Consider the following 11,806-nt stretch of genomic DNA (forward strand, 5'->3'; position numbering starts at 1 on the left):
TAAAAAGCTTGTGTGGGCATTAGGTCTTTTGCAGAAGGCAACAGTGTATAATGGAGAGGGCCTTGTGATGGTACCTCTTTATTTTCTGGGCTTCCATTTTCTATAAATGAAGAGCTTAAACCAGATCATTTAAAGGTGCTTAGGGGCATCTGGGTGGCTCAGTTGGTTGTGTCTGATCTTGATTTGAGCTCAGGTCATGATCCCAGGGTCATGGGATTGAGCCCCACATCGGGGTCTGTGCTGTACGTGGAGCCTGCTTGGGATTCTCTCTCTCTCCCTCTCTCCTCTCCCCCAGTCCTTTACGTGCATGCTGTCTCTCTAATTAATTACTTAATTGGTTAAAAAAATTAAGGTGCTTAGAGTTGTTGGACTTTAAAAATAGTATGAATGAAGGTAGATGAGGTTATATTTTGAAGTGGAAGTTAAAGAAGAGGGCAACATTCAAGAAACTTGAATCCAGTTTATTTGGCCATATGGCCCTTTTTGGTGGAACATCTAGTGCTTACTGTTTTGCAAAACATGACTTTGTCTATTTTGATTCCTTCTCTTTAGTAATAGAGAAGCTGAACATTAGAGGTGTATGACTTGTAAAGATTGTAAACCTAGTTGCAGCAGAGTCAGGACTGGACCATGGGTATCTTGACAAATTGCGTAATGTGATATGATTATCTGTAAATCAGAGCACAGAGGTCTTGGAGGGTCAGGTAAGTTTTAAAATAATTCATAGGTTCTCAACAAGTTATTATTCTTTTTGGAAGAGTGAGATAAACTGCAAAGAATATTCTTTTTTTTTTTTATGTTTATTTTGAGAGAAAGTGCATTAGCGGGGGAGGGAGGGAGACAGAGAGACAGAGAAGGAATCTTAATCAGGCTCCACCCTCAGCGTGGAGCCAGACGCAGGACTTGATCCCACAAACCGTGAGATCATGACCTGAGCTGAAATCAAGAGTCGGATGCTTAACCAACTGAGCTACCCAGGCTCCGTCCATTCTTTCTTAAATAGCCCAATCTGGATGAAATGGTAAAATCTACAAAATCACTAAGAGCACTTTTCAAAAAAACAGACTTTATACCATTATGCATTCTAAACAGATATACCAAGAAGTTACTTGTTAAAAGAGTAGTGAATAAATTATAGGATATGAAATGTGGAACTGAATTTTGAAGATAAGACTAAATTGATTTTAAACCAGGTAGCTGGAACAAAGAGTGGCAGACATAGTGTATGAAGAGCACATAGGATATAGCCATGTCAAGCTTTGGAATTCATAAAGGTTGTAAACTGGTTATGCACAAAGATAGCTTTAAGTTTAAATCCTTGTTCCTTTGCTCACTAGCTGGTGACTTTGGGCAGTTAACCTTCCGAGCCTTGGTTTCTTATCTATAAAATGAGGATAATGTGGGAAAATAGTATTTGGAGTAGTGCCTAGACTGTAGTAAGGTTTCAGGGATGCCTGGGTGGCTCAGTCAGTTAAGCATCTGACTTCTGCTCAGGTCATGATCTTGTGGTTCATGGGTTTGAGCCCCATGTCGGGCCCTGTGCTGACAGCTCAGAGCTTGGAGCCTGCTTTAGATTCTGTCTCCCTGTCTCTCTGCCCCTCCCCCCCTCAAAAATTAAGAAACATTAAAAAAATTTTTTTAATAAAAAAAAATGTAGTAAGGGTAGGGTTCTGTAAATTGATGATAGTTGTTTCTCTGTGTTCCTAGAACTTAGAATGAATGATGCTCAACACAGTATAATTGCTTAACAAATTGATTATCAATTTGAAGAGTAGAGTTTATCCTGTTATTTTACATGGTATTCTGTTGAATACTAACTATGTGCCAGCAATGTAGTAATCACTTTATATTGCTTATTTCACTTTTATAACAATGTTAGGAGGAAAATCTAATGTTACCACTACTGTTTCCATTTTATAGATGAGGCAGCTACAGCTTAGGAATTAAGAACTTGTCACTGCAGTGAAGCTGGGTTCAAAAGCAGTATAAGTCTGACTCAAAAATCTATGCCATTGGGGCACCTGGCTGGCTCAGTCTATAGAGCATGCAATTCTTGATCTCGGGGTTATCAGTTTGAGCCCCATTTTAGGCATAGAAATTACTTTTTAAAAACTTTTATGTTTTGCATTTTAAGCCACTCTGCCATACAATCCTACTTTTCTTTGCTCATAGTATTTTCATATTCCATTTCAGCCTCTCACGTAAGTCATCTTCTTGTATGCCTTGTATCATATATGACCAGATCTTTTTCCTGATTTTTTTTCAATGTTTACTTATTTTTGAGAGAGAGCTCAAGCCAGGGAGGGGCAGGTGGAGGGGGAGGAGGCAGAGGATCTGAAGCAAGCTCTGCACTGACAGCAGTGAGCCCATCGTAGGGCTCGAATTCACAAACTGTGAGATCATCACCTGAGCCAGAGTCAGACACCCAACCGAGTACCCAGGCACTATATAGAAAGAATTTTAAGTTTTTGTTGTTTTTCCCATGGGAAGCTTGAGATTGAGTATACCTATAGCTATAAAGTACTAATTCTTTTAGGAGAAAAGAGGGAGAATCATTTCAACCTTGAGATTTTGAAAACATGCAGCTGTTCATGACAGTTGAATTTCTTAAATCGAGTTTTATACAGCTGTTTCCTTTTTCACCCATTTATTTAAGCCCTGTCCTTCTTAACCAGCTTAAGACAATTCTTTTTTTGAATCCTTCAGTGACCTTATTTATCCTGATTTCCTTTGAATTCATGTACCTTTATTATTTATACATTTGGCATATAAATAAATTCCTTGAGGGTTAGACAGTGCTTTAATAAGGCAGTGTCGGGGCGCCTGGGTGGCGCAGTCGGTTAAGCGTCCGACTTCAGCCAGGTCACGATCTCGCGGTCCGTGAGTTCGAGCCCCGCGTCAGGCTCTGGGCTGATGGCTCAGAGCCTGGAGCCTGTTTCCGATTCTGTGTCTCCCTCTCTCTCTGCCCCTCCCCCGTTCATGCTCTGTCTCTCTCTGTCCCAAAAATAAATAAACGTTGGAAAAAAAAAATAAATAAGGCAGTGTCTTGTAAAGTTGGACACTATAAATGTACATTGTAACATCTAATCCAGTCCTTTCTTTGCTTGTTGAGGCAAAAAGAATTGGAGCACCTGAGTGGCTCAGTCAGTTAAGTGTTCATCTTCGACTCAGATCATCATCTCAAGGCTCGTGGGTCTAAGCCCCAGGTTGGGCTTTTAAGCTGACTGCTCAGAGCCTGGAGCCTGCTTTGGATTCTGTGTCTTCCTCTCTCTCTGCCTGCCCCTCCCCCACTCATGCTTGCTCTCGCTCTTTCTCAAAAATAAATCATTTTAAAAATTAAAAAGGAGAAGGATCTAAATGTAACTTGGAGGAAGAAAGTTTAAAGATAAATTTAAGAACACTAAAAGGTTCGAGAAGTATGTATCTTACCAGTGAAAGTTAGGTAATACTTCATAATGAATGAAAAAGTAATAACTCCCCCCCCCACCCCTGTTTGTCTTACAGGCACAAGACACTGGTCTCGGAGTGTCAATTTTACTATGTGTCAGAGCTCTTCAACTCAGATCAAGCGAGGATGAGGAAATGAAGGCATCAGTTTGCAAAACAATTGCTTGTCTTTTACCAGAAGATTTAGAGGTCAGACGAGCCTGTCAGCTTACAGAATTCTTAATTGAACCTAGTTTGGATGGATTTAATATGTTGGAAGAACTGTATCTGCAACCAGATCAAAAATTTGATGAAGAAAATGCACCAGTTCCAAATTCTCTCCGATGTGAGCTCTTGCTAGCTTTAAAGGCCCACTGGCCTTTTGATCCTGAATTTTGGGACTGGAAAACTTTAAAACGACACTGCCACCAACTGCTAGGACAAGAGGCCTCAGATTCTGATGATGATCTAAGTGGCTATGAAATGTCTATTAATGACACAGACGTTTTAGAGTCATTTCTCAGTGACTATGAAGAAGGTAAAGAAGATAAACAATATAGAAGAAGAGATTTGACAGATCAGCATAAGGAGAAAAGAGACAAAAAACCCATTGGTTCTTCTGAAAGATACCAGAGGTGGCTTCAGTATAAATTTTTCTGTTTGTTATGTAAGCGGGAATGTATAGAGGCCAGAATTCTTCATCATTCTAAGATGCATATGGAAGATGGAATTTACACCTGTCCAGTTTGTATTAAGAAATTCAAGAGAAAAGAAATTTTTGTTCCTCATGTGATGGAGCATGTTAAAATGCCACCAAGCAGAAGGGACCGTTCTAGAAAGAAATTACTGTTGAAAGGCTCTCAGAAGGGAATTTGTCCCAAGAGCCCCTCTGCAACCCTGGAGCAAAACCAATCATTGGATGAACAAGCCAAAGGAGAGTCTCATGAATACGTCACATTCAGCAAATTAGAAGATTGCCACCTGCAAGACAGAGATTTGTACCCATGTCCTGGCACAGACTGTTCCCGAGTATTTAAGCAGTTTAAATACTTAAGTGTGCATCTTAAAGCTGAACACCAAAATAATGATGAAAATGCCAAGCACTACTTGGATATGAAAAATAGAAGAGAGAAGTGTACTTATTGTCGACGACATTTCATGTCTGCTTTTCACCTGCGGGAGCATGAACAAGTGCATTGTGGTCCTCAACCTTATATGTGTGTATCTATAGATTGCTATGCAAGGTTCGGATCAGTGAATGAACTACTTAACCATAAACAAAAACATGATGATCTGCGTTATAAATGTGAATTAAATGGCTGTAATATTGTTTTCAGTGACTTGGGACAGCTTTACCACCATGAAGCACAACACTTTAGGGATGCATCTTACACATGCAACTTTGTTGGCTGTAAAAAATTCTATTATTCCAAAATTGAATACCAGGATCACCTCTCAATGCATAATGTTGAAAGTTCAAATGGAGATGTGAAGAAATCGGTGAAACTTGAGGAGGCTGCACCAGGTGAAAAGCAAGATTGTATTGATCAGCCCCATCTACTTGACCAAACTGATAAATCACATTTACCCGAGGATCTTCTTTTCTGTGCCGGATCAGCTAGTTCTCAAATAGAAACTGCAGAAAATCTGAAAGAAAACAGTGACAGTAATTCTAGTGATCAGTTAAGTCATAGCTCTTCAGCTTCCATGAATGAAGAGTTAATTGATACACTGGATCACTCGGAAATGCAGGATATATTATTATCTCATGAGAAAGTCTTTGTGCCCTCCAATTTAAAAGAGAAATGTTCCAATGTGGCAGTTTGCTTTGATGGGACTAAGTTCACCTGTGGTTTTGATGGCTGTGGTTCCACGTACAAAAATGCAAGAGGGATGCAAAAGCATCTCCGCAAGGTCCATCCGTACCACTTCAAACCCAAAAAGATAAAGACAAAAGATCTCTTTCCCTGTGGGGGTAATGAACACAATCAAGCAACTGAAAAGTTTGATGCAGAACCTAAACCCAGTTCAGATACAAACAGTGACTCCCCAGATGAAGGTCTAGACCACAATATTCATACTAAATGCAAACGAGAATATCAAGGTTATTCTTCAGAAGCTTCTATCTGTGCTTCTAAGAGGCCGTGTACAGAGGATACCATGTTGGAACTTCTGTTACGCTTGAAACATTTAAGCTTGAAAAACTCAATAACGCATGGATCATTCTCAGGGTCATTGCAGGGGTACCCATCCAGTGGTGCTAAGTCTCTTCAGTCGGTTTCACCTACTATCTCCGACCTTAATTTTCAGAATCAAGACGAGAATATGCCAAGTCAGTACCTTGCACAGTTGGCAGCTAAGCCTTTTTTCTGTGAGCTTCAAGGATGCAAATATGAATTTGTGACCAGAGAGGCTTTGTTAATGCATTATCTTAAAAAACACAATTACTCAAAAGAAAAAGTCCTTCAATTAACCATGTTTCAACATCGGTATTCCCCATTCCAGTGTCATATTTGCCAAAGGTCATTTACAAGAAAAACACACCTTAGGATTCATTATAAAAATAAACATCAAATTGGCAGTGACAGAGTCACTCACAAACTACTAGATAATGAAAAATGTGATCATGAAGGCCCATGCTCAGTAGACAGATTGAAAGGTGATTGCTCTACAGAACTTGGTGGTGACCCCAGCAGTAACTCTGAGAAGCCACACTGTCACTCTAAAAAGGATGAATGCAGTTCAGAAACAGATTTGGAATCGTCTTGTGAAGAAACAGAAAGTAAAACATCTGATATTTCATCACCCATGGGTAGCCATAGAGAAGAACGAGAAGGACGAGAGGGAAGAGGTAGCAGGAGGACTGTTGCTAAGGGAAACCTCTGCTATATTTTGAATAAGTACCACAAACCATTCCATTGTATCCATAAAACTTGCAACTCCTCCTTCACTAATCTAAAAGGCTTGATTCGTCATTACAGAACTGTACATCAGTACAACAAAGAACAATTATGTTTAGAAAAAGACAAAGCAAGAACCAAAAGGGAACTTGTCAAATGTAAAAAGATATTTGCTTGCAAATACAAGGAATGTAACAAACGCTTCCTGTGTTCCAAAGCTCTTGCTAAGCACTGTAGTGACTCTCATAACCTAGATCATATTGAAGAGCCTAAAGTGCTTTCTGAAGCTGAATCTGCAGCAAGGTTTTCCTGTAACCAGCCTCAGTGCCCTGCTGTTTTTTATACATTCAGCAAGTTGAAGCACCACTTGATGGAACAGCATAATATTGAAGGAGAAATACATTCAGAATATGAAATTCATTGTGATCTTAATGGCTGTGGCCAGATTTTCACCCATCGCAGTAATTATTCTCAACATGTATATTACCGACATAAGGACTATTACGATGATCTATTTAGAAGTCAGAAAGTGGCAAATGAAAGGCTACTGAGGAGTGAAAAGGTGTGTCCAACAGCTCTCACTCAGGGGCATGAACATCAGACTACCAGGAGATCATTTAATGCTAAGGCTAAAAAATGTAGTTTAATCAAAGAAAAGAAGGCTCCGATTAGTTTTAAAACAAGAGCTGAAGCCCTCCATATGTGTGTGGAACAGTCTGAGCACACACAGTATCCCTGCATGGTTCAAGGATGCTTATCTGTGGTGAAGTTGGAAAGCAGCATAGTGAGGCATTATAAACGCACCCATCAGATGAGTAGTGCCTACTTAGAGCAACAGATGGAAAACCTGGTCGTTTGTGTGAAGTATGGTACCAAAATTAAGGAGGAGCCCCCTTCTGAAGCAGAGCCCTATATAAAGAAAGAAGAAAATAGCTGTGAATCAGAGCACACAAAGCACGGCCATTCCCCAGGTGACAGCGTGCCTGTCCAGAACACAGATTCCCTTCATCCAGGCGAAAGGGATGGAGGTCAGAAAGGATGTACAGAAAGCAAACCAGTTTTTGATGCAGATACTCTCCTCTACAGAGGAACTTTGAAATGTAACCATAGTTCAGAAACCACTTCTTTGGAACAATGTAATATAGTTCAGCCTCCTCCTTGTAAAATAGAAAATTCCATACCTAATCCTAGTGGGACTGAGAGTGGGACTTACTTCACGAGTTTCCAGCTGCCTTTACCAAGGATCAAAGACTCAGAAACTGGGCAGCCAAGTTCAGGGCAAGAAAACACTGTAAAAAATTCAACCCCTGTTCCAAAAGAGAATTTTAGGAAACATCCACAGCCCAGGTCATTTGATTTGAAGACTTATAAACCTATGGGATTTGAATCTTCATTTCTGAAATTTATTCAGGAAAGTGAAGAGAAAGAAGACGATTTTGATGATTGGGAACCTTCGGAGCACTTAACATTAAATAATTCTTCACAACCCAGTAATGACTTAACAGGGAGTGTTATGGCAAATAATATGGTGAATGACAATGACCCTGAAGTTGACATACCTCATTCTTCCAGTGACTCTGCAATTCATGAGAACCTGACTGCAATCCCACCTTTGATAGTAGCTGAGACAACAACAGTTCCTTCCTTGGAAAACCTGAGGGTTGTATTGGACAAAGCATTAACAGACTGTGGAGAGCTTGCCTTAAAACAGCTTCATTATCTTCGGCCAGTGGTTGTCCTTGAAAGATCTAAGTTTTCCACACCAATTTTAGACTTGTTTCCAACAAAAAAGACAGATGAGCTTTGTGTAGGAAGTTCCTAAATAGCAATTTTGTTTTAGAAACAGACTGGCTCCAACACTGCAACATGGGGACAATTGCCAATTTGAACAAAGGCTGCGAACCAGCCACACCATTGTTTAGGGTAGAATAGGCTGTGTATTTACATGAATGTATAATATCTATGTCAGCAGTATTGGCTGAGTCCATTAGCTCTCCAGTTGGTTTATTGATTGGGGTTTCTTGTTTTTGTTTTTGTTTATTAAAAAAAGAAATGGAACTGTACTCTTGTTTGGTGCTAATTAATACATCAAAATATATTGGGGCTTCCTTTTTCAAATTAAGTGTGCATGATTGTATATGGAACAAATACTAAGATCCCAGGGTGGGAGGGCTAGGGAAAGGGATATGGAGTTCTTACTTGACTTGAATGTGCACCTGAGGGTGCTTTGTGTAATATATTGTACACTACAGCATCTTATATTTTTTGAGTTGAGTTTCAATAAATTACAATTTTTCACCCATTTCTTGTTTACTCATAATGAGTTTTCATACCATACACTAACTGAAACTGCACTGGGCATTTTCTGGAATGTGCACTTATATTTTACCCCAGTAGTTTCTCGTTTCTTATTAACCAAACCATTCAGATCAAGTTTCTTTCTGAATGACTGTTGTCATAAAGTTTTTGTGTAGAGAAAATTCTGAAATTGAGTAATTAGCTCTGAGGGTCAAGATAGCTCCCAAAAGAGGATGCCTGGCAGCTGTCCAGATAGAAAGAATACCAAGGAGAACATGAAGGGCATAGATGGATGCAGTCATGTTTCCAGGGACCTACAAAGAGTGTGGTAGGCTGCAATGAAAGGGAAGCACTGGGGTGGATGAGATGACTGTAGAGATCGATGGGCAAGGACCCAACCATGAATGCTATTGAGTTTGGACTCGAGTCCTTAGGCAGCTGAGAGGCTTTAAAGGATTTGAACAAAATAACATGACGTTAATTGCAATGTTAAATTAATAACAATTTGTAGATGTCTTAAAATGATTGTGATTTGAGAGGCTGAGAATGGAAACAGTAGATATTAAGACTGTTGAAGTAACTGAGGCAAACCTGATGAGAGTTTATACTATCAGTTGGAGCACAAGGAAGAGGAGATGAAATTTAAAGAGAGGGATGGTGAAAAAAACGTTTTGAGCAAAACCGATTTAGTAGTGATGCGTCCAGTTGAGGTTGGAATACAAAAGGAAGAAATGAATTTTGGGGAAGAAGATGGAAAGCCAAGGTGAGCTTGGTCTTTGGATGTGTTGAACCTCAGTGGACTATGAGCCCTGTATGTCTAATGACAAAGCAGTGTGTTCTTATAAATACAGCAGCTTTATTCTCTGTTCTTGTGAAGTTCTCAGTGAGTTTCATCAGCTAGCAATGAAGTGACTCAGACACTCCTAATATCCCTTTCTTACGTCTGTCGTTAGGATTTTAAGACCTTTTCTCTGACCCCTAAAACCCACACACACACACACGGACACACAATGCCTAAGTGCTTTCTTGGTTCAGATCCTAGTAGGTAACCATAGGGTTCTCAAATAAGCATCTGTTGAAAGAAAAAATGGCAGAAACAGTGGACAGTGGAACATCTTAGAGACTGAGGCTACTACTGACTCCTTGGGACCTTTAGCTAATTTCTGTGGGCTTCAGTTTCCTCACCTATAAAGTGAAGAGGTATGGGATATTTTGGCAGGTCACTTTCTGTGATCTGAGCATGAGAAACAGCTGGCGGCTTCATTTTTAGCCCAGAACAAGAGAAGATTGCTAATTTGCTTAAGACTGAACTACATCCATTCGACCACTCCTAATTTCTACCCCCAGAAAGGGCCAAGTAGATCCGTTTGTAGTGGAACCAAACCCTAGTTGGACGCTATTGAAAGTTTGCTTCAAGTACAAGCCTAAATGGTTCATCCTAAGATTATTTTCTATTCCAGTTGGAGCATCTTTATTTGACTTTTTAATAAGACCACGTTTTATGTCAAACCCAGCATGTGTAGTTCTATGATAATACAGAAGGTCGGACAGTTATTTTTCTAGCTTTCCATACTGTCATTTTTACTTGATGTGTCTTTGGGATTTGTCCCAATGCTAGCACAAACCTGGAAGCATTGACTTTGTTTTCAAAGCCCTTTTAAAGTCAAGAATGCCCCCTAAATAATGGGTAGAAGTTCAGAGTACCAGACACTTTCATTCTGTCCTTTTACCCAGAATTCTCTTACTTCAGTGTTTCCCCATGTTGATGAACACGTGTGAGAGAGTAGGGTGGGAAATGAAGGAAAAGAAAGTTTTTGATTAGTATTCACAGTATTCCATCCCAAACCTATCGTCTCTTAGTCCCAGGTTGCCTACTTCTGCCCTGCACTGCCAAGGACATAGTCATAGTTATTAACCAAATATTTAAGTGCACACATATTTAGTGACGGTTTCAGATGCTTTAAAAGATAAAAATGTAAAGTAAATTTATCAAGGCATCTGGCGGTGTGGAGCTTTCATGTGAGGGCTGGGGTAGCTTTAAACGTTGTAAAGTGTGGTAAGTGGACCAGCAGCGTGGGCATCACCTGGAGCTTGTTAGAAATGGAGAATGTCAGGTCCCACTCCAGAGCTTCTGGACCCAAATCGCATTTTAGTAAGATCGATCTCCAGATGATTCATAGGCACAGAAAAATTTGAGAAGAAATGGCCTAGAATACAAAGTGGAAAGCACTGTGAGAATTCAGGATAATTGCACTTTTTTAAAGCACTTTACATAAAATTATCTTGTTGAATTTTCATAAGTTCATGAAGTAGGTGCAGTTACCCTTATTTGGCAACCAAAAAGATAGAAATAAAGTGTTTTGCCTAGCTGATAAAAGCTAGGAATAGGTGGAGCCTGGTTTCCAATCTCATCTGACGGAAGGTATCAGGGAGGGGAAGTTAATGTGAAGGAAGAATATTAGAAGGTTGCAGGTGGTATTTAAAGTCCCCAAAACACCCTAGCTCTGTAATTAAACTGAGTATATGGTTTGTAAAAGTGAATAATGGAGAATAAAGTTTGAAATGTAAGTAAAAGGTCATGCGAATCCAATGCCAATCATACATCTATTATTGACATTTTCTCATTTGAGGAAAAAGGAAAACTAGTTCATATGGTTTCAGTGAGTAATTTGTAAACTGTTAAAAAGTCCATGTTTCTCTCAGAGAGAAACTTCTAAAAGTCTGAAAGGTTGCCCAATCCCTTCTCCCCACCTGCCACCCCACAATAAACTGTGATACCCCTGGTTTTATATGCTGACTCAGAGGCAAAGCCTCCCATTATGTAGAGCTGAGTCTGGAAAGAGGGGCCTGCCTTAGTCTGACCTGCTTGGTCTATACCTTCAGGAATAGATTCTGTGACAGACTGCTTTTGGAGGTCTGAACCACTTTGAGGAAGGGAAGCAGGATAGTCAGGAGATTTAAAAACCTGTTCACCTGTATTCGACAGGTTTAGCCTGGAAAAGAAGACTGGAGGTACAGGAAAGCTATAGCCAAGTATTCACTAAGCACATACTATCTGCTAGCTCCTGAGCGATGAACATGAGGCAGTGAGTTTCCTGCATCATGGTGATTAGAGTCTAGTAAAGAAGAGACAATAAACAAAACACTACATAAAGTGCTACAAAAGAATCTGTGGCTGCGAT

General features: G+C 39.9%; 1 protein-coding gene across 1 annotated transcript in view; it reads left to right on the top strand.

Annotated features, from left to right (window-relative positions):
• RLF (RLF zinc finger) overlaps window positions 1-8,628 on the top strand; it is an 86,653-nt gene extending 78,025 nt beyond the window's left edge. Inside the window, exon 8 of the mRNA XM_040469776.1 lies at window positions 3,505-8,628. Coding sequence (XP_040325710.1) covers window positions 3,505-8,148 — 4,644 coding nt within the window. The 3' untranslated portion in view covers window positions 8,149-8,628. The remainder of the gene's footprint in view (window positions 1-3,504) is intronic.
• Window positions 8,629-11,806: the final 3,178 nt, after the last annotated feature.

This window comes from Herpailurus yagouaroundi, unplaced genomic scaffold, assembly GCF_014898765.1.
Source record: "Herpailurus yagouaroundi ecotype Mexico unplaced genomic scaffold, PumYag 77, whole genome shotgun sequence".
NCBI lineage: Eukaryota > Metazoa > Chordata > Mammalia > Carnivora > Felidae > Herpailurus > Herpailurus yagouaroundi.